The sequence below is a fragment of the Balaenoptera acutorostrata genome, chromosome 13, assembly GCF_949987535.1.
Source record: "Balaenoptera acutorostrata chromosome 13, mBalAcu1.1, whole genome shotgun sequence".
Lineage (NCBI taxonomy): Eukaryota > Metazoa > Chordata > Mammalia > Artiodactyla > Balaenopteridae > Balaenoptera > Balaenoptera acutorostrata.
The window spans coordinates 67,718,423-67,742,611 of NC_080076.1; the positions used below are offsets into that span (position 1 = coordinate 67,718,423).

At 41.7% G+C, this 24,189-nt stretch overlaps 1 protein-coding gene across 4 annotated transcripts in view; it reads right to left on the reverse strand.

Annotated features, from left to right (window-relative positions):
* Positions 1 to 24,189, reverse strand: part of SPECC1L (sperm antigen with calponin homology and coiled-coil domains 1 like) — a 120,790-nt gene that overhangs the window by 65,387 nt on the left and 31,214 nt on the right. For 3 of the 4 annotated variants that reach the window (XM_057526558.1, XM_057526556.1, XM_057526557.1), the window contains 4 exons: positions 18,269 to 18,422; positions 12,348 to 13,978; positions 10,509 to 10,716; positions 306 to 379 (listed from right to left, as the gene is read on the reverse strand). In XM_057526558.1, coding sequence (XP_057382541.1) covers positions 306 to 379; positions 10,509 to 10,716; positions 12,348 to 13,978; positions 18,269 to 18,422 — 2,067 coding nt within the window. The remainder of the gene's footprint in view (positions 1 to 305; positions 380 to 10,508; positions 10,717 to 12,347; positions 13,979 to 18,268; positions 18,423 to 24,189) is intronic. The other variant, XM_007196333.2, reaches the window with a different exon arrangement.

Genomic DNA, 24,189 nt, shown 5'->3' on the forward strand with positions numbered 1-24,189 from the left:
TAGTTTGGGACGCTTCATAATCCAGAGCTAATAAACTTTCTTTCCAAAATGTAACACTCGCTTCCTAAATCCCTCTTTCTAAAGTTACCACTCATAAATTACTAGTACAATCTTGCAACCAGAATCTAGCACCAGTCCCACTCTGAAGTGACGGGCAGTAGCTTTCTGCCCGAATTCCAGTGGGCTCAGTATTGTAACAGTATCTGAAGCTTCAGATGAAGGAGAGTGGGGTCAACCACACCAAAGTGCTCAACTTTCAGAAAACTGTGCTTTCTAATGAGATAGTATGTGAAGATTTATCCTACCCGAAGTCGCCTGTGGAGTGTCTTGATTTCTCTTTCCATGTCATGTTTTTGGTCCTGGAGTTTTTTAACTGTATCTGAAAAGACCACAAAAGTTTAAATATTTATTCTTACAACTGTGTTCGAAAGGAATAATATAAAGGGAGGAGGTACTTAAATATGACATTCAGAAAGTCATCCTGCCCAAAGATTTTTTATTTTTAATACAAAACTTTAAAAGGAAAAAGGAATGTCCAACCCAAGTATAAACCAGTATTACTTTGTAAGGAAAATATCAAATTTAAATCACAACTTCTGGATGACTTCCTTCCTCAGCGTCTTAATTCTGAAACAAAAAGTTAAGTAAAATCAATTGTTAGAAACACACACACACTGTTGGCTCATAACCAATCAAAACAACACTGACTGCAATTAAAATGGGAGATTTTAATCAAAAGGGTTATAAATCTAAAGTATTTTTGCAAGCATCACTTACTTTACATGCTGGAATAAATTCCAGAAAAGTGGTGAATTAGTAAAATGTTTACAAACTTAATTATTTAGTAACTTGGGGGAGGTGCTATTTAATTCTATGCAAAGTCTTTCACAAAATAAAGGATTAAGTAAATCAATTCCTCAAATTATTTCTAGCATAATACGAATTTCCTTCCAACAATGTTACGCACTGTGAACATCTGATGAGCACCACTAATATGCAAAGGCCAATCTAGACAGGGTGGGGCTGCAAAGATGAAGACACAGCCAAGGCCAGTCCCCTGGGATCCAGAAATGTACAGGGAAGTCCCCTTCTATTTGGAGGTTCTGCTCAAAAACCCCTGCATCAGGGTAAATGCCTGGGGAGGGCGCCTCCCCACGGCTGGTCACTCCGACAGCTCAGGAACCCATCACTGTCTCTCTGGTTAAGCACCAGAGCAGGCACTTACACCTGGTGACAAACACTCTGACTTCACCGACGCCCCCCTGCAGCAGAGCCCTGTCCTTTCTGTGTTCCGACTCTGCCTTACACAGCCTTGTTGCTGCCACTGCCAACAGGGGTGCGTTTCTTCACCCAGAGGCTGAGCACACCTCAGAGCCAGGAGCCACATGCCGAGGTCGCAGCCCCAGCACAGGTAGGCCTGTAGAGTAGAGCAAGTGTATAAATACACAAGCTAATGGAAGCAAAAGAGAAAGCAATCCTAAGGTCATTACCTAGCATCAAGTGTTTCAACATACCATTGCCAGAACGTAACTGTTTATTGTCAGGGATGTCAAACCATGGACACTGGTGTTTCTGAGTAAACATTCCCCCTACTCCTTACACGTAGCAGAGGGAACCCAGGCACAGCCAACACCTGTGTGCAACAACATGTACCCAAAACACCTCTTAGGCTGTTAGCTTCCAATCAAGACCCTGAAGTATGACCAGGCTGATGCTTTTTCTGAGACTGCTCCGCGTCTTCTTCCTCCCAGTTCCACGAGGAACCTGCTCTGCTGAAACCTTAATTCAATGTTGATACATTTGTGTTCTGACATTTTTAAAAGGCATGAATTCACTTCAGTAACAATATAAAGTCTAGAATATTTATAACAATTATATGTGTAATGATTACTGTAAATACATAATAATGATATGTTTTCTAAAGCTGAATAAAAAAATTAATGAGGGGCTTCCTTGGTGGTGCAGTGCTTAAGAATCCGCCTGCCAATGCAGGAGACACGGGTTCGATCCCTGGTCCAGAAAGATCCCACATGCGCAGAGCAACTAAGCCCGTGTACCACAACTACTGGGCCTATGCTCTAGAGCCCACGACTCACAGCTACTGAGCCCGAGTGCTGCAACTACTGGAGCCCGGGAGCCTAGAGCCCGTGCTCCGCAACAAGAGAAGCCACCACGATGAGAAGCCCGAGCACCGCAATGAAGAGTAGCCCCTGCTCGCTTGAGAGCCCGCGTGCAGCAACAAAGACCCAAAAGCAGCCAAAAATAAAATAAATAATAAATCAAATAAAAAAATAAATAAATGAGGACTTCCCTGGTGACACAGTGGTTAAGAATCCGCCTGCCAATGCAGGGGACACGGGTTTGAGCCCTGGTCCAGGAAGATCCCACATGCCGCGGAGCAACTAAGCCCCTGTGCCACAACTACTGAGCCTGCGCTCTAGAGCCCACGAGCCACAACTACTGAGCCTGCATGCTGCAACTACTGAAGCCTGTGCGCCTAGAGCCTGTGCTCCGCAACAAGAGAAGCCACCACGACGAGAAGCCCACGCACCATGATGAAGAGTAGCCTCCACTCACTGCAGCTAGAGAAAGCCCTCACGCAGCAACCAAGACCCAATGCAGCCAAAAAAATAATAATATATAAATTTTAAAAAGACTAAAAAAAATTTTTTAATTAAAAAATGAGATAAAACATGGGTGAAAAAAAATGGCCATTTTTGGTAGCTAGTAGTCAATTTCCTCCCATTCATCACCCCAAAATTATTCCAGAAAGTTAGGGCCTATGAAATAAAAAGTTAATTAATTACTTTTACTCAGTAATACAACAAACTGCTCATAAGTACCTACTTTGTATCAGACTTTTTTACAAGGTGCATGAGATATAAGGGAAAGGAAAAAAGGTACAGTTCCTACCCTTTTAGAGACAGAAAAGAGGATGTTTTCATATGCAAAGGATTAAACTTTAAAAGTCTGTCTCTATACAAGCTGCTTCAGACCTCATTTAACCTGGTAACTTAAGGGGCAAACGGGCCATCCAATTTGGCTGAGGGCAAAGTGGACAAGCAGGTGAGTGAGTGAGTCTAATACCCTGACCCGAACCTCCAGAGGAAAGGATGACTCTGGAACCAGCAGGGAACTTGGCTCTGTATGACCTACATGTAGATGAAATCAGGGTCTTGGTGATATTACCAGACATAGACAAGGAATAAGGACAGAAGCTAATATATTTCTAGTGTGGAAAACACTAGGGGTTACACCTTTCATTTACACTATATTTATGTACAAAAAATATTTTATAATTAAAACAAGCAAACAAAAAAATGTGTAATTTCTCCTCTGCTGAAAATCCTTTGCCTTTTCTTCTGGTCACAAAGGACCTATCTAGGTAACTTACATGAGACAGATGACAGCAAATCTTGCTGCAGCCCACTTTAACATCTGGTGCCTTGATTCCCAGGTGACATTTTAAGCCACATGGCTATCTTAGACTGATCATAAAATCCCAAATTTCATTCATTTATTTTGTTCTTATCCTTTTTTCACCAACCTCTACACTCATGGCCACAGAATTCACATGATCACTACTCTTAAAGGACATTCTTTTACCCTCAGCACTACGTATTTATTGTTGGCATGTCTTCTTTTAAACAGAAGGGAAGCTGGCAGCCAGTGGACATATTCAGGCCGAATAAAGCGCACTACAAGTGTCTCCAGGGAATTTGATTTAAACTTTACAAAGCATTAAAAGTGACAACAAGCTTTTCCTCCCTGGAAACAAAGGCTCCAGTTCTCGCTGTGAAGAGGCTTAGCAAACAGCCGCCTCTCCCAGTGACCAGTCACACATGGCTGCTTAGCCTGCAACTCTGGGGCCTCTAAAGGCAGTTTCCTTCCTCAAAGCTTTAAGTGTGAGAGACACTGCCATCTATTGTCTTCAACTCAAATGCAACATTAAATTCTATCAAAGAACAGAAGAACTACTATGACCTCATTTTTTTAATTATAAATTATAACTCAATTTTACAATGTTATCTTTATTCTAGAAATCAGGTAAATTTCTATTCTCATTGTTATTAGTCCAACTTTGCTCTGAACAATTCTGGGCACTGCCCTGCCCATTTAATAATGGGGTTCATAATCTTTTTCACCACCAAGACCTATCATCATCAACAAAACCAGAACCATCAACCAGGCCTCCATGCTGGTTCCAGTTACAGGCCGATCACTCCTGAGGGTGTCACTGGGCAGCTACCACGGCACAGGACCTACCTACGACCCTTGGGGTGTAAAGTAATGAAAGTTCCACCAACCTTTCCTGCCCTCTGAATCCCAGAAAACCCTTAGGGTACAGATACCCGAGTACTCAAGTCAGGCTCCTGCATCTGGTCAAGCACCTCCAATTGCCATCAGGTACAATTTTTAGAGGAAGGGAAAGGACCAGAGGAACCTATCAGTTAAAGCTCCACACCTCAGGGGCAGGGGAACAGGGCAGGTGGTGTATCCAGCTACCAGACAACAGCTTTACTCCCAAACCAGAACTCCTGATGCAGGAAGAGGACACACATGAGTTTCAAATAAACCATTTACTATTTTTATTTGTCTTTATTTTATTTCTTTAATTTTTTGGCCGCACCGCATGGCATGCAGGATCTTAGTTCCCAGACCAGGGATCAAGCCCGTGCCCCCTGCAGTGGAAGCAGTCTTAACCACTGGACCACCAGGGAAGTCCCTGTCTCTGTTTTTTAATTTTTATTTTATTCATTTTTATCCCCCTCCAAAAAAGTGAATATAACTTTTACCCCTTGATTCTAAAAGTAATGCACGCTCACAGTAACAAGTCTGGAAAACAGAAAATGGTGACAAAAATAAGATTACCTAGCATTTACATTTGGCATATATCTTTCCAGATTCCATGTATGTGTGTATTATTTTTAAAGAAAAATGAAATTATACTATTTATACTGCTTCACAAGCCCTTCCACTAAGCAGTAGATACTGGACACCTTTATCAATAAATACAGACCTGCAGCACCATTTTGATGGCCATGATAGTATTCTATCAATTGGATATATCATGATTTGTCTCAGCAACCTCCTATTAATGAACAGCCAGAAGGGTTCCAATTTTTGTTATAAACACTATAAATGACTTTACAGTTTTTCAGATGTTACTTGAAGACACATTTCTAGAAGTAGAAGAAGTGATGAAGGACCATTTGAAACTATCAACAGGATCCAAGTCAATCCATTAGAAGGTTCTAGCTCAAGAATACAGAATTTTTTTTGAGAAGTCACCAAGTTAGAGAATTTATGGTACAGAATACACTGAAATCGGTATTTCTTAGGGAACACCATTATGCCTGGCTACAATCTCAGTGTAATGTTGTATTTAAGACTTTTATGGTTTTAATTACAGAAGTAATATACTCAGCTCATCCTCTATGCGACTTGCCTTATTTTGTGCACACATTTCTCCATGCCTCGTTTATCTTGGCTGGTGAAAGAGCAGCCACAGTAGGGATGTGCTGTGCACATGGGTTATTAACTAGATCTCGACTTCTGAAAATACAGGTAGCTTCCAAGTTTCTGTGGTAACCAGCAACTCTGCAGCAAGCATCCACATCTATGTATACATTTGCAAACTTGTAAGAATGTTTCTGAAGAGCAGGTTTCTGGAAGTGGATTGCTAAATTACTGCTGTACTTGAAAAATTTTGATCAATACTCCAAAAAAGCTGCAGTATATGAGAGGACCCTTTCTCCTCTCTTACACGTTAGCAATCTTTTCAATTTTTCACACCTGCATCTTGTTTTGAGTTTCTTTGCTTTTTTAAAAGTCAAGCATCTTTTTGTGTCTTTTTCTGACTTATCCATTCATACACTTGATTTAGCTAATGGGTTATTCTAGTCTTATTGATGTACAGAATCTCTTTACATATTTGACATGCATTATAAATATTTCTCCCAATGTCATTTATTTCTGGCACTTTGCTGAACTGAAAATTTCAATTATACATAGTCAAATATGAGACTTTTTTCCATTAAGCCTTCCAAGTATTCTACCTTCCAGGCTCTTCTCATCACAGAATTACACAGCTTTCCTCTATTTCCTTATGCTCCTTCTCTAATCTCAAGCCACCCTTGCTCACCACTGTCGCTAATGTTCCATGTATCAGGATGTCAGGCCCTAGCCCCAATCTTGGGAACTACAGAGGGCAGGAAAAGGGCAGGACTTAACTGCAAGCATGCACAGAGCATTACTATGCAGACACTAAGTGGTTGATAAGGTCGCAACTGAGCCAGACCTGAGGTCTCGCTGGTGTCACTACTCGCAATACCAGTCAGCTTTGGTTTGCTGGGCAAATTATTACCTTTATTTTTGGGGATTCAGTTGAGCTGCTTCTTTCTGCTGTTTCTCCCTTAAGCTCTTCTAAGGTGTTAAATGTCTAATAAGTCCTGGTTGGTCTTTCTTACTTGCAAAGAATGATCAGCATCAGTGACTCCTGCATGCTTCTCAACAGAACAAATGGCTAAAGGCTCTGCTGATGACACGAGCCTGCAGGGTGGGTGGGTGGGTGGGGCCCTCTGCATGTACAAGATGGAACAGGCGTCTTCTGCTGAGGCAACAGGTGTATGTGGAACGGGCGGCTTCTGCTGAGGCAACAGGTGTATGTGTGTGTGTATCCTTTTCACTGCTGGGCCGAGCTGCCTTTCCCTCTGGGTGGTCTTCTCTTTAAGACCACAGGGCAGGCTGCAGTTACTTCTGGCACAGTGTGAAGGTTGTGCTGGGAGTCCCTGGCACCATATTCCCACCTTACTTAGAGGTGAGCGCAGCAGCAGCCTGGGGGCAAACACCAGAGACAGCCCCGACAGAGGAGGGGGCGGTACAGCGCAGCAATCCCTTACACTGTGGCCTGAGACCGCTGCTGGCCCCGGGGCCCTACGATCCCTGATGTGGAGGTTTCAGTGCCCCCATCCCCAGGGCTCTGCTGGGATCATTATTACTCAGAGCTTTAGTGTTCTCCTAAACTGCAGAATGTTCTATTCTGATTGATTTCTCCATAGCCAATTCCATCAGCTTTATATAAAGTATTCCAGAAATTACCCCAAATTGCTGACCTACTGATAGGACCCTTCCCCTGTTTTCTATCTTTGCTCAAGCTCATTGTAATTTTTATAGCTCTCCCGCCATGTCACTTGGACTTTGGAAGGGAAAGGAAGTATGTATGACCTCAGGCCATCATCTTGAACTGGAAGTCTTAACAGTAGTTACTGAGTGACTTTTTACATCAAATCTTTCCAGCTCAGATGCTGCTGAGAAGTACCGCAGGCCAGGTCTACGCAGTACGGCACTGATGTTCTCTGGGAGGCCGCCTGGACTCCCAACTACATGATACACCTGTGATACTGTCCCACAGATATCACTGATACTCTATTCATTTTTTCCAATCTTTTTTCTCTCTGGATAATGTCTACTGATTGGTTTTCAAGTTCACTGGCTCTTCTGTATCTCTAATTTGTTGTTTAAATGACTCTGTAACTTGCTATATTAGCTGTTTAATTTTCTAGTTCCAGAACACCTACTAGGTTCTTTTTTTTACAGTTTTTACTTCTCTGTGGAGATCTGCTATTTGTTTGTCATGAAGAGCATATTTTCCTCTACACCCTGAGTACAGTTACAATAGCTGTTTTAAAATCCTGTCCATTAATTCCAAAGTCAGAATCGCTTTGAGGTAAATGAGGAGTGACTGCCAATGGGTGCAGGATTTCTTTTGGGGGTGATAAAAAAGTTCTAAAATTGACTATGGTGATGGTTTCATACACAGAAGAAAATCTCAATTTCCCAATTAATAGTATTCTCTGTCATTGAGTCCCCTATACCAAGTGCTGACTTAGCATCAATCCCAAATGCCAGAATTCTCTAGGAAAAAAATTAACTCCTATCAGACTACGGAGATGTAACAACAAATTATAACGCAAGAAACTTGTTTGGATCCCAGTCCCTGTAAAAAAAATATAAAGGACATTTTGGGGACAACTGGGAAAATCTGCACGTGGGGTATTAGATGATGCTAAGAAATTACGACTAATCTTACTAGATGTGATAACGGCACTGTGGTTTCAAGGAGGATGTTTAGAAGGTGCATGCTGAAATATTTAGAAGTTAATTATCATGAAGTCCACAGCTCACTGCCAACTGGTTCAGTTAAACACACACATATAGAAGGCGAACACTGCAAAATGCTACCAACTGTCACATCCAGGCAGGAGGTGCTAACTACCACACTACTCTCACAGTATTTCTATATATTTTAACTTTTCATTTCAAAAAACTGGGGAGAGAAACTACATGGCTAAAAAAAAATTTATTAAGGCTTTTCAGCCATTTTATGATTAAAATCCATACAATGTCAATGTAACTTTTATTTTGGCAATGATATGGAAAATTTTGTCCCAGGAATCCTTATCACCTAACAGTTTTCTAGCTATTACCCCAATTACCACAAGGTGTCACTCTTTCCACATTCAAATCAAAGGGTTTGCAAGGGGAAAAGGCTGTTATTATCAGTACAAAATGGAAAACACACTGAACCCCCAAGTTAATCTGAAAAACTTTAGAACCTCTTATATTTAGGAAGTAAAATTAGATAACTTGCTCAGTTCAGAGACAATGAAATACAGATTAGATATAAATGTTAAACTAAAAGTTTTTAAAACTTTAGATGAAAAAGTTCATCAGTATGTAAGAAATACAATCCCACAATCCACTACTTCAGTATCCAGATACCCTGGAATATTCCAAATGACCCTGAGGTCAACCTACAGATGCTGGGTCAACTAGCCAGAGCTCAGAACTGCCACCAGACACATTTAGGGCTCCTGCAAATGACCGTCTCTTTCCTGGAAATATCAATAGTTCAAACCTCCCCTCCACCCCACCTCTGCATCCACAGCACAGGGGCTCTGGCTACTGTACTGACACGCTGTATCTGCCTGTCAATCCTCTGTCAGAAAATAAATAGTAAACCGTCAGTGCTCAAAGGAGCAGCATCATGAACCAGAAATTTTAAGAGCTTTAACCAAGGCATCCAAAAAGGTTATTACCTCCATTCTCCCTGTCCCCACCAGGCCATCATTAAAGTGTATTACAACTTAAAATCTGTTAACATTTGAGGAATCTAGATGAAGAATACATAAGAATTTTTTAAATGTATTATTTGGAAATAATTTCAAACTTACAAAAAGGTGCAAGAAGTAACACAAAGAACCAAACACCCATTTACCTCCTTCTCAGATTCGCCTACTGTTAATAGTTTACCATTGGTTTTATCATTTGCTATCTCCTATCCCTGTCCGTCTGCCTCTAATTGTCCCTTTTTCCTGAACCCTTAAGGATATATACATCACAGTCTTTCACCCCTGAATATTCAGTGTGTGGTTCCCAAGAATACACAGACACAGCTGGGTTATCAACTTCATAAATTTATACTGACACAATACGTTTACCTAATCTCACACACATTCCAGTTCCGTCACCACACCTTTACAGCAGCTCTCGACAGCACTGGAGCCAGTGCAGGCACAGGGAGCGCACGGGTTGTCCTTTTCCTCAGCCTCCTACAGCCTGGAATTTTCCCTCAGCCTTTGTCTTTTATGACACTGGCATTTTTGAGGATACAGCACCATTCGATCCTGGGCTTTTAGTACAACATTCCTCATTTTTTGTCTGTTTAATGTTTCTTTATGATTAACTGAAGTTATGCCTCAAGCCAGAATACAGCCTAGAGATATCCATGTGCCTCTGTCACTTACATGATCACCCGGTCACCCGATCACCGGGTCACAGTGTTGCCCAATTGTTCCACTGTGTAATTTCTGGTTGTTTCTTTTTCCTCACTTGTAACATAATAAACAGTCTGTGGGAAGACATTTTAAGATCATGCAAATTTCTGTTCCTCATCAAATTTTTCACACAGAAATGCTTTGCACTATTTTTGCAACTTTTTTTAAAGTCTGAAATAATTACAAGTTTTTTAGAATCTTTTAAAAAGCAAACAAAGCAACTCAAAATCTGAGTTTCAAGTCTACCTGATCATAAAATCTCCATGAAAGGGAGGAATATTAAACAAATAAACAAAAACCTGTGCCTCAGGCATAAGATTATAAAGGATAAATATTTTTTGGTCTCAGTATACTTGCAACCACTAGACATCAACAACAAATGGCTTTTCCTAAGATCTAGAAAGTTAACAGCCCCATTAGCTTCTCACTTAAATGATTTTCCATAATTAAGCAATTTTAAAGAGATGCTTCCACTTAACAGTCCTTTAGGAGCCAAATAGCAGCTGAAAGACTGCCAATGGCCATGGGAAGCTCTTGCCCACACGCCTGTCTGCCGGCCACTGTGCTCCTGCCTTTGAACCCCTGCCCCAGGCAGAGCCACCCCCTGTCACTCTGCTACTTAGAACACAAACTCTTCCCACACGTTAAGACAGGTGGGACCTCACTTACTCTCTAAGTCGGAGATGATGAGGTTGTCATGAAGCTTCACCGCCCGGTGCTGTTCTACTTCGTCTTCAAGTTCAAAGATCGTTTCTTTCATGTCACTCCTTTCTGTCTCTTTTTCTTCCAGCTCTGATCTTAATTTTTCTAATGTCATATTCAGATCTTCTATTTGCTTCTTAGCTTCTTCTTGGAAGGCTCTGTATTCATCTTCTACCTGTGCAAAATTGATGGTGCAGATCAGAAAAGTAAGAGTTGTTCTAAGATAAGTCCTAGGACAGAGGCACACCTTGTCTCAGCAGGGAGCTGAGCATGAGCTGCTCTGCGTGAACAAGAACGACCTGTGTAATAACTGGGTGGAAGGCGCTCTCCAGTAACATGGACTTCACACAGTATGCTTAAGCATGATCTGCTGCCACATCACTGACTGAAATTACACTGACATCTCACTGAACTTCACTACATTATTTATGAGGAAATTTTCCCTTCTCCAAAGTTTGGACTGAAGGCATGCATCTGATTAATGATTAACATGCTTTCCCACAAAAATGATGTCTGATTTGTGACAGTTTCAAAATCAAATTAAAAATGGAAACAAGAAAGTTCTCTAATACAGTCAGTGTTAGTTCATAGTGGCCCCCAACATACATGCTCCGACAAATACCACATCTCCTAAACTGTATCTCTGAAAGTTGTCACTTAATAAATTAAGGTTTATATTACTCAAATTTTGAGCAAAGATATACTGTTTCCTACTTTAAAAAATTTTTGCACTGAAACAGTAAATAAAATGTAAGCTAGGATAGTTAGATAACTCATGCAAATAAACACTACATCAGGGACTTCCCTGGTGGTGCAGTGGTTAAGAATCCACCTGCCAATGCAGGGGACACGGGTTTGATCCCTGGTCTGGGAAGATCCTACATGTCGCAGAGCAACTGAGCCTGTGAGCCACAACTACTGAGCCTGCGCTCTAGAGCCTGCAAGCCACAACTACTGAGCCCACGTGCCACAACTACTGAAGCCCGCACGCCTAGAGCCTGTGCTCCACAACAAGAGAAGCCACCGCCAAGGAGAAGCCTTCGCACTGCAACAAAGAGCAGCCCCCGCTCGCCGCAGCAAGAGAAAGCCTGCGCACGGCAACAAAGACCCAACGCAGCCAAAAAAATAAATAAATAAATTTATTTTAAAAAATAATAATAAACACTACATCAGCAACCACGTGGGGCACAGAGCCCTGGCGACTGCCAGCAACCCTGGGCTGCAGTTCTGACTGAGTCCTCCCTATCACACTGCGTGTAAAAGAAGGGGGCTGGACCAATGATCACTAAGGTCCCCACCAGCAACAAACCATGGGCCTCTAAGAAATAGGAGCCTTCACACTCCAAAAGTATTTTTAAATCACAACAGAACTCTACTTGGAAAACTACAACCACAAAAGGATAAGAAGAGGCAGACATTGCTGGTCCCACAGACTGGAATACTGGCTCTCCGTTTTTCTTATGCCAAACTACACTACAGAGGAGGATGTAAAACTGCATGACACACTCCCCTGGGCATACCCAGAACTAGGGACAACTTCTGTTACAACTTCAGTTAGTTGTAACTCCAGCCCCATCCTCTCACAGGCAGGAAAACAGTAACAAAGTACAAGTGAGTGGAAGTGACGTTATTGTAAGAATACTTTTCACTCCATCCCAATACAAAAAAACCATTCTGAAGCTTAAAAAAATATCTGATTAACAAAAGCTAATGACACACCACCAGGACTGCTGGCTCTCAGTAAGCATGCCATGTACTGCAGCCGCATAACACTGGTCCAGAACATTCTATCTACTTAAACAGTACCTTTGCGATGGTGTCCTGCAATCGATTGGCATCATTCCGGGTGTGAGCCAGATCTTCCTGCAGGCTACTGGCCAGAGTCTCTGCTTTTTCTTTGTCCAACCTGACACTCTCCAGGAGATCCTGAATGTCAGACTTGTCTCCGGAGTTATGTATGGAATACAGCTCCGCCACTTTCTGCTTCTCGTTCTCCAGCTGGGCCTTCAGGCGATTCATCTCGATCTGGTCACTGGCCACTGTGGCTTTGAACTCCTCCAGCGTGGCTGCCAAGGCGGCCTTGCCCTTCTGCTCAGACTCAACGATTCGTTCCATGTGGTGGTTGCGCTCCTTGAGTGCCCCGATCATCTCCTGAGCTTCCTTGTTGTCTTGCTCAGCCATCTTCAAAGTATTGCTTAAATGCTGCTGGACGCCAAGAAGCTGCTCCCGTTCAAAACGGGTGTTCTCAGCTAGATCCATGTAGCGCTGCTCCAGTTCCATGTAGCGTCCACTTTTTACATCTTCGTCAATGACATAGGAAATGTGATGCTCATCTAGAAGGGAGCGGAAATATTCGATCTGTCGGCTGAAGTGTTCCAACTTATCGCTTTGCTGACATAACGACTCCATGAGAATCACCTTCTCCTCTCCGAGCCTTTCGTTTTCGCTGTTCAGCTCCTGGGTGATCTGCTGTAGATCAGCGAGCTCTTGCAGAGTCGCCTGAAGTTCCTCACTCGTACTGTGTTGGTTCTCCTCCATCTGGTGTATCCGTTCCGTCAAACAAGCGACGGACACTTCGCTGGCGTTCCCGCTGCTCCCCTTCCGAGAGTGCTCTATGCTCGGAATGCCTTCTGACTCCGAGGACGACGGTGCGTCCAGGGCGTCATCGCTGGACGTGAGGGGCTGGTACACCTCGCTGCACTCGCTGTCCAGGTTGTCCATAGAGTTACTGTGCTGATGGTCCATGAGGGTGTTTTCATCCTGGCTCAGGAGATCCTCCACTGACCCAGGGGCAGAGCCCTCCACCGAGGAAGTCAGAGTCCCCCCTCCATCGCTCTGGTTACCAGGGGTGATCTCTGGGCTCAGGGACTGATAGCCAAACAATTTTTCAGAATGGTCTAGCCTCTGCTCCAGGGAGAAGCCCAGTGCATTCAACCTGTCCTTTAGCATTCTGTTTTCATTTTTCAGCTGGTTGAGCTCCTCGCGGATGGCAGTATTCTGTTCCTGTAACTGCAATAAAGTGGACTCGACGTCAGTGGGCTGGTGAACAATGATGGCTTCCTTCTCGGACTTCTCATCCCCCTCAGGAGGGTCCTCGTTAATGCCCAGCTGAGCACGCATGTCACGGAGTTCATTCCTCAAATGTAAAATCTCCATGTCTTTGGTTTTTGCCAATGTGAGAAGATCCTTCACTTTGGCTTCCAGAGCAGCTTTGTCACTGATCTGATTGTCCGATTTGGACTTGCTCATACGAATGTCGCATTCCGTAGCCGTGCGACTGCGGGAACGTTTAGCCAACGCCATGTCATTAGCCCCCTGACCTGCAGAAGGTAGTTTTTTGCTCTGGTTTAGTCGGGTACGTTCACGTAATCTTTCTCTAGTAGAACTGGATTCTTTATTACCTGTGGAAGTGCTCCGCTTGGTTGAAGAACTCGTGCCTACATGTTTAAGACAAAGAATATAAGGCAAAAACTTAGCAATAGAAAGGCACATAGTGGGACTTCCCTGGTGGCGCAGTGGTTAAGAATCCGCCTGCCAATGCAGGGGACACAGGTTCGATCCCTGGTCCAGGAAGATCCCACATGCCGCAGAGCAACTAAGCCTGTGCACCACAACTACTGAGCCTGCGCTCTAGAGCCCGTGAGCCACAACTACTGAAGCGTGTGCGCCTAGAGCCCATACTCTGCAACAAGAGAAGCCACCACAATGAGAAGCCCATGCACCGAAACGAAGAGTAGCCCCCGCTCCCCGTAACTAGAGAAAGCGTACGCACAGCAACAAAGACCCAACGCAGCCAAAAATTAATTAATTAATTAATTAATTAAAAAAAGAAAGGCACATAGTTATGCCCCAGGTCGAATGAGATATAATCTAAGGATCTATAATCATAATCACACAGTGATTCTGACCTACACTAATTCTGCCTGAGAGTCTGGTTACTGTAAAGTTGTTTCCTCCAAACTGGAAGATCAATCATCTTTTAATTATCAATGAAAAATGAAGTTATACACTGAGTTGTATACTGCAAAGGGGTGAGTTTTATGGAATATGAATTATATCTCAATAAAGCTTTCACATTAAAAAAAAGCTATACACATGAACTTGAATCCCAAACCACGGCTTTCAACAGGTGGCCAGGGACATAGTATCTAGGGCAAGCCAGATGAAGGTGACTCTAGGGATAGCCAGTCAGGTAGCAACCTAACTGCAGAAACAGACAGTGAAGGAAGATTACAGATGACCAGAAGTGAGAGGCAGCCTGTGGACAAACAAAAAACCTAAGCTACATACAATAACCACAAAAACTATGATCAAAGTAAATGCAAAAAATTTTTCACACCATAAAATGCCACATAAATAGTACCAATAACAAGAATTATTAGAATAGACAACATGCACTTATACTTACTACACACACATATTAACACTTCATACACATTAATTTACACAAGCTTCATTATCATCATCCTGTTTTACAGACGAAGAAACCCAAAAAGAGATGTTAAATAATCTGCTGACATCCCACAGGTAATACACGGATGAGCCAAGATTCACACACAGGCAGGCAGTCTAAGCAGTATGCCACTCTGCCTCCCTAAGTATTAGAAAACGATGATGCATCACTGCTAAGTTATAACAGCACGTTCGTCAAATATGCTGCACAAGGCACACCATTACTTAACTGCTAAAATTTTAAACCTGTGCAAACAATTGACATGATCATGTATTTAATATAAAAAGAACAGGAGTATGTTTAAATACCCACAAACACTTAAGGAAATCATTAGACTATTTTTTACTTTGAAAAATAAGTCCTAGACCTGACCAATAAATATTTTTAAAGAACCAACTGGTTCTTTATGTGGCAGGCACCAGGCTAACCAGGTAACGGGGAGTAAAAGGTCTACACGAGGGATGATGATGTGGGAAGAGAGCCACTAATTCTGCCAGGGATCAGGTGTAGAGAAGGGGAGAGAATGCTGGTGGCCACAAGACAGACGAGGGTGAGGTAGTGGAAGCAGCATCGTACACAGGAAGGAAAAGTAAGGTCCTACAGTCGATGGAAGCAGCAGGGGAAGGTTTCCATAGGGCCCTGAATGCCAGGGAGAACTTGGTGAGTTGCAGCAACAAACGTTCAATAAATTTTCTTGAGCAGGGAAGAAACACAGAGAAAGACTACTTTGATGGAAATTAAGCTAGAGGATGCGAAGTGAAACATGAGGAAGAAGGAAGAGCAGTAAAACTAAAGGAAGGTCTGCATTCGGGGAGCAAGAGCTAGATCTCCGTAAGAGCAGAGAAGGGATAATAAATCTGTAATAGATTTCAAAGGCAGAAGTAACAGGATTAGGAGGAACAACTGCAAATGGAGGCCAAAAGAGGGAAAAGATGGGGCAACTGATCCGGGGAGGTGATAACTGAGTCCAGCCTTGTGAAGGCAGGAGGCATTGGTCAGCAGGGAACCATGGGTGTGCACCCAGGGAATTCTAAAGGCTAGAACCAGGAGGAGATACTGGTGGGATTAGAGTATTGAATTTCCTTCTTACCACACAAGCTAGAGTGTTAAATGTGGTGACGACCCCAGGCTTGAGGGGGAAAGACTTAAGGTCCAGTCTCTGCTCCATCACCAGCTTTGAGGCCTGGTACAAAATGGGCACCCACTAAGCATTCACTGAGCAAATGAATGCATGGCCCTGAGCAAGATACCTGAGCTTTCTAAGTGTAGCTTGCCATCTCTAAAATGAGACTAATGATAGCCTCTACTTCACAGGGCTGTAGTGAGGATAAAATGGAATAATGCCTCTAAAGCAAAGTAAGGACTTCCACGTTTCCTCCTGGTGATCATATTGCACTGCTATTACAATTAACAGTGGGGCGTGACCTGGAGTGGGCGGAAGAATCCACAGAGTGTCACAGCAGGAGAGATGACAGTAGGCAAACCTGGGCTAGGAAAAAATCCAATACACACAAGAGGGGACAAGAGCCTAAATAATGATAGCAAAAGAAGGTCTGCTATAATTTCTGCCAATTTGCTTTCATACACTTTATTACAAACATATGACCTTAAGTTTACTGGAAGTTTCAAAGTTTTTTTCTGTAAGTGTAAGAAGTAAAATATGATAACATTACTCCTTGGACTACAGAATGAGATCTAGAAACAAACTGCTGCTAATGAAGGAAGAAAGAATGGTAGGACTGGAATGAATGGATCTAGGCATCAACCATCAGAGGCTGCTAACAACATGGAGCGGGACACGACCAGAAACAATGGGCCTCCTGACGGACAGACAACTACTACCTAGGAAGGAACTGGCGGGGGTAAGAGGAAGGAACCTGAGTCTGTCCCATCAAGGCTCTAAATTCAATGACATTTATAGTAAACAGAGAGAATAAAAGAATAAAATCAAGGACATCATAGGAATGTGACATCAAAATCCAGATCACGGGACTTCCCTGGTGGCACAGTGGTTAAGAATCCGCCTGCCAATGCAGGGGACACTGGTTCGATCCCTGGTCCGGGAAGATCCCACATGCCGCGGAGCAACTAAGCCCGTGTGCCACAACTACTGAAGCCCGCACACCTAGAGCCCGTGCTCTGCAACCAAGAATGGCCCACCCTCACTGCAACTAGAGAAAGCCCGCGTGCAGCAGCAAAGACCCAACGCAGCCAAAAATAAATAAACTAAAAAAATTTTTAAAAAAATAAATAAATAAATCCAGATCATGGGAGGCAGTTTCATAGTGGTCCAGTGGTTAGGGCTCGGCGCTTTCACTGCCAGGACCTGGGTTCAATCCCTGGTCGGAGAACTAAGATCCCGCAAGCCACACAGCACAACCCAAGGGTGGGGGGACATCTAGATCATGGGAAACTCTACAGATCAAACAACCAGTTTCCACAAAAATTAAATTGCAAGAAAAAAGTGGGATGAACTCATAGATTTAAAATGAAGATTTAGGGCTTCCCTGGTGGTGCAGTGGTTGAGAATCTGCCTGCCAATGCAGGGGACATGGGTTCGAGCCCTGGTCTGGGAAGATCCCACATGCCGCGGAGCAACTAGGCCCGTGAGCCACAACTACTGAGCCTGCGCGTCTGGAGCCTGTGCCCCGCAACAAGAGAGGCCGCGACAGTGAAAGGCCCGCGCACTGCGATGAAGAGTGGCCCCCGCTCGCCACAACTAGAGAAAGCTCTCGCACAGAAATGAAGACCCAACACAGCCAAAAATAAATAAATTAATTAATTATTTTTTTTTAAAAAAAATGAAGATTTAAGAGACACTTCACCAATTACTATATATGGACCTTAAGTGAATCCTGGTAAGTCCTGATCCAAACAAATAAGTAAATATATGTATGTAATATTTATAAGACAGTTAGAAATTTAAATACTTACTGGATAATTTATGATTTGAGAAATGATTATTAATTATTTTAAGGACTGATAATGGTATTATGAATATATTTTTAAAAGAATCCTTGTCTTTCAAAGATAATTAAATATTTGTGGATGACATCTGGAATTTGCTTCAAAATAATAAGAGGGGGAAGGTGGGTGTCAGGGAGCTAAGAGTGGCCATCAGGTGATAAGGGTGATGAGTACACAGAGATGAAATACCAGATACTTTTGTGCATGTTTGAAATTTTCTACGATTAGATGGAATTCCCTAAATACCACTGCGCTCACCTACTCAAACACAAAGGCAGTGTAACTCTCACACCGAGTGCGCGCATACCTGTGCTACTCTTGGGTCTGTTCTCCATGGTGCTCATGGCAGGGGCGGATGCTGACGGTGCTGCGGTAGGGCAGGTGCTTTTCTTCCCTTTGACACCATTAGTCACAGTCACCCCTCCAGCCATCCCAGCTAAAAGGTCATCACTGCTCTTGGTCTAGAAGCAACAGAAGATAAAAACAAACTGATTAGATGAAGCAAGATTAAATAACATTTTGACACTAAACAAAGCCCTTGACTTTTACGCTGAGTTCAAGAACTCTACAAGGACTTTCTGACAGTTACCAAGCAGCACATCACTCTGTGCTACAGAAACAGAACTTCTTCACTGCTTCATAAATGATCACATACTTCTTTTTTTAATTAATTTTATTAAATCTTCACCCTAGTATATACCTCTTTTTTTCTTTTATAAAGCCATTTTTAATTTTATTTTATTTAGTTATTTATTTTGGCCGCACCGCGCACAGCATGCAGCATCTTAGTTCCCCACCCAGGGATCAAACCTGCGCCCCCTGCATTGGAAGCACGGAGTCTTAACCACTGGACCTCCAGGGAAGTCCCACACATACACTTCTTTTTAAAATATGAAAATCATAATGTACTCAGAGATGTTATGGAAGCCCAGTGTGCCCCCACGTGCCAGATTCAGTGAGAGGGGGGAGAAAGTGCAGACATCCTCCTTGCTACTGCTCATCTAGGATGTGACTCTAGGATAGCGACATCACATGTGCTATCTCAGGAAAGGTCTGTAAGGCCACAGGAAATGCCACCTTGTAGTTTCTAGAGAGAAGCAGTACTGAGGGTCAGGAGGAATCTTCACTGCTCTGAAGTGATGAAACGATGGAGCCAATGTCTAAAAGAAGTTATTCTGAAATCTATTTTTCTTACCTCTATTTTTTTTTTTGTAGTCTAATTTAAGCCAAAATTGAAAGGAGGGTTATTTTTTTTTAAGCCTAAGTAATATACAAATAAAAAACTAGAGATTTTATGGTTAGAGTAAGGGTTAAATGATCATACTACTCGAGAGAGACCATTTGTAATATTTATTTATGTTTTATGAAGATGATTGAAAAAAATGTGAGCTTTTTAAAAAGAAAACAAGCACTCTGGAGAACTGGATTGGGTATAAAATTGTTACTTAAGAAAAACAGTGAAGAAATCTGATTTTACTTCTCCTAGAAATGAGAGAGAACAAAGAGGAGTTAAAGGTCTGTGGGGGAAAAAAAAAAAACCCTGCTTTTAAATAAAAGAACCAAAAGTTTTGCCCACTAAGGTGAAGGCACAAGTTAACAAGCCAACTTATGTTGTTTCCCATTGAGATAACCACTCTCGGATAATCACAATGAATTCATTTCTACAAATTAAAATGGTTCAAAAACAACTCATCTCTAAATCTGAAGCCTCTCCCAGCTCTAAATGTCAGTGACTGTATATGGAGTAGTACCATTAGGTAGGTCAATCTGTCTTACTAAAAAAAAGGCAGAAAGAAGATTAGTGTTTTAAATGAACTGTCAGAATTAAGCTTTGGTAATTTAGGGTTGTCACATTATGAAAAATCTAGATCACATAATAAGGAAGGGGGATATTGCATTAATCATTAAGGATTGTTCATATTCTTTAAGACTAGTTTCTCTTAATAAAACTGGTTATCAAGTATGATGCAAAAATAAATTGTAAATCAAGTTACACCCCCTCCCTGTCAATTTGTACCTTGTCTACTAATCAGTAAATAAACTTAGCATACTCTTACATTTTCAAATCATTTTTTATATTGTTAATAAAAGTTAAAATTATCTTTGAACTAATTTTCCTTCTTCCATAAGTTAAATATTCTTTCCTTCCATAATAATTACATCTGAAGACCACCCTACATACTCCTATAAAAAGTGGCTGAATTGTCACAGTTCTCTGTTTACAATTTGCCTTTGGGTAATGCCAAAGTTAAACATACATCAGAGCACCAAATCAAAATCTATGCAATTATCACAATAACTAGAATAACACAATATTGTCACATGAATTAACCAAACTGTATATATAGGCACTTGATTTATGACCAAAGAAGCAGTACAGAAAAAATGGAGTTTTCAATAAATGGTGCTAGGTCAACTGTATATTCACAAAGGAAAAAAGATGAATGAGCCCTATTTCACACCATATCAAAAATAAATTCCAAGGCTTTCTATCATTCAAAATCCTGAATGATAAAACAAAAAATTGAAAAATTTGACTACATAAAAATCTTAAGAAAAAATTTAAATTTTTGCATGGCCAAAAAAAAATAAGCAAAGTTTAAAAATAAAATCCACACATGAGAAACTGGGTAAGTATACTTGCAATATCTCACAGATAAAGGGCTAATATCCCTAATACACAAAGAACTCTTAAAAATTAAGGGGAAAGAGACCAAAAAACACAAAGAATAGTGGGCAAAATGAACAATCACATACAATCAACTCACACAAATGTACGAAAGAAGGTGATTAGTCAGTCTAACTCATATTAGAAATACAAAGTAAACAACATTGAGATACCACTTCTCACCTCAGACTGGCACAAAAGGAAAAAGTATGACACACTCCTTTGGGAAGGATGTGAGGAAACAGGCACTCTCATAAGTTGTTGGCGAGAATGCAGCTTGATTGACAGAGCCTTACGGAAGGAGTCTGGTGACATCTAACAAAGCTACATACGCCTTTACCTCCTGCCCAGCAATCCCACTTCTAGGAATTTAAACCTGAAGACACACTTCCAATAAGACAAAAATACATTTGCATAAAGTTACTCATTGCAGCATTGTTTTTAGTTGCAAAATACTGGAAACACCTTAAACGCCTGTACATAGGTTAGTAGCTGAATAAACTATATACATCCATACAATGAAATGTTAAACAGAATGAGAAAGACTGCTAAAAAGTGGTGTGAAGAGATTTCTAGAATTCATTAAGTGAAAAAAAGCCAAGTGCAAAAGTATATCTAATTATGTCAACTTTTGTGTAAGAAAGCAGAAATACAAAATAAACATCTGCTCATTTATGCAAAAAGAAACATAGAAAAACTAAATTAGACTGCTTACCTCTAAGCAGTGGGTGGAGACAGAGTAAGGAGGATGGGGGGGGGCACTTCTCTGACCACATCTCATACAGCTGTGACGCGTGGAACCACGGGAGTGCTTCACGTGTTCACAATGAGTAATTAAACAAACAAGGGTGGGGGGACCCTAAAGTGGAACACGATGGGAACAAATGGACACAACTCCATTTCAAATGAATCATACAACCACATGGGGTTGGGATGGGGGCAATCAAGTATCTTTTGAACACACTATTTTGACCATAAACCCTCAAACTCTCAAGCTAAATACAAAAAAGTATAAATTCTGAATTCCAGCTGGTAGAATTGTTTTTTGCAGTGGTAAGAGTAAACAAATCTGTATTTTCTGTATATTCTAGGAATGAGAAAATAAACAAATCTATTATAGATAACCAATGCCACTGTCAGAGGAAGGGATTACAATTATGGAAAGTGCAAAGGCTACTAGCAACTTTGTGTAGTAACTGGAATTGGAAGTATCAGTGTGAACTCTGAGGTTTTAATGTGTATGGAAAGAAGCAGATACAGAAATTGGTATAGATATGCATGTACACACGTGTGCGTGCTCCTACCTCTGTCTGCTAAAAGGGCTTAGAAACAATATGTGCAAAAGCCATGAGCACACCTAGCTTCCAGATGGTTTAAATTCTAGTCCCCACTGAAAAGATCAAGGCCTCCTTGAAGACAAGGCTGATTCTACGGCTGGGGCTGGAAAAGCAGGATATTTACTGTGCCAGAAATTAAGAAATTGCTCAGAGAATACGAGGAACATGTCAGAAGGACACGAGAGCCAGCTTGAAGGGACTCCCACCGGCCAAACTGGGGACAATCTGAGCATCAAAATAAATGATGCTAACAGTTTACAGCCCACTGAAGAAGAACCCATGAATCCACACTAATATAAATGAATACACAAATGGGAGAAAAGTAAAAACTCTTCCTTATAGTAGAATGCTGACTAATAAATGTAGAAAGAATGATGGAATTATAAAGTTACCACTTGGCAAAAATCATACTAATAATCATAGTAATAATTGATTCTGGAAAGAATTACTCAAAATTGCTAAAACTAACGTGAAAGTTTGATGAGAGAGAGGATATTTACAGTGTCGAAGTATTTTCGACAAGATACTTATTTTTACAAAAGGCAACGTAGTAACCTGATAGTGGAGGAACCTAGCAGACACCACCTTCACCAAGTTATCATCACCAGGAACACTGACACCACACACCACGTGCCTCTGGAAATGCTGCACCTAGGACGCCCAGCTTCTGTGGGACTCCTGCGGGACCCTGCAGCCCCAGCCTACGGAAACACTGACAAACCCAAATGTGGAGGACAGTCAGCCAAACAAACGGGACTACATGCTTTAGTAAATGTCAAGGTCCTAAAAGACAAAGACTGAGGAACTATTCCAAATTTAAGGAGAATGAAGAACAGCTATATGCAATTCACGACCTTGGACTGAATCCTGGACCAGAAAAAAATTTTTCTTCTTTTTTTGCTAAAGTGGACATTAGCACAATTGGTGAAATTTAACTAAAGTCTACAGATCAGATACTAGCATTTTATCAATGTTCATTTCCAGATGTTATCATTGTACTATGGTTATAAGAGAATGGTCTTGTTTTTTTAGGAAATACACACTGAAATATTCAGCAGTAAAGGAGCATTAGCTCTACAATTTACACTGAAACAGATCAAGAAAAAAATTATGTATTTCTGGGGGCTTCCCTGGTGGCTCAGTGGTTAAGAATCCGCCTGCCAATGCAGGGGACACAGGTTTGAGCCCTGGTCCGGGATGATCCCACATGCCATGGAGCAACTAAGCCCATGTTCCACAACTACTGACCCTGTGCTCTAAGAGTCCGTGAGCCACAACTACTGAGCCCGTGTGCCACAACTACTGAAGCCCACGCGCCTACACCCCGAGCTCTACAACAAGAGAAGCCACCACAATGAGAAGCCCGCGCACCACAACGAAGAGTAGCCCCCACTCACCGCAACTAGAGAAAGCCTGTGCACAGCAACGAAGACCCAACGCAGCCAATTAATTAATTAATTATTAATTAATTAAAACAGAAAGAAGCAGAAAGAGAAGGCACAGAGTAGGAGAATATATGTACAACGCATATAAATGACAAAGTGTTCACGTCTAGAATAGGTAAAGAACGATAAATCAGTACAAAGAAACACACTGCACCACCTCAGCCACTAGGACGGCTACTATCAAAAAACAGAAAAAACAAGTGCTTGCAAGGATTAGCAAAAGGGGAACCCTTGTGCACTGCTGGTGGGAATATAAAATGGTGCAGGTGCTGTGGAAAACAGTATGGTTGGTCTTCAAAAATTAAAAATCAAAGTACCATACAACCCCACAATTCCACTTCTGGGTATATACCCAAAAGAATTGAAAACAGGGTCTCTAAGAGATATTTGCACACCCATGTTCACAGCTATTATTCACAATAGCCAAAAGGTAGAAGCAACCCAAGTATCTGCTGATGGAAGCATGGATAAACAAAGTGTGATCTATACATACAGTGGAGTATTATTCAGCCTTAAAAAGGAAGGAAATTCTGCAATATGCTACAACGTAGATGACTCTGAAGACATTTTGCTACGGTAAATAGGCCAGTCACAAAAAGACAAATACTGTGTAATTCTACTCACATGAAGTACTCAGAGTAGTCAGACTCACAGAGACAGAGAGTGGAATGGTGGTTGCCAGGGACTGGGAGGAGGAGATGGGGAGTTAGTGTTCAATGGGGACAGAGTCTCAGTCTGGGAAAATGAAAAAGTTTTGAAGATGGACGGTGGTGACAGT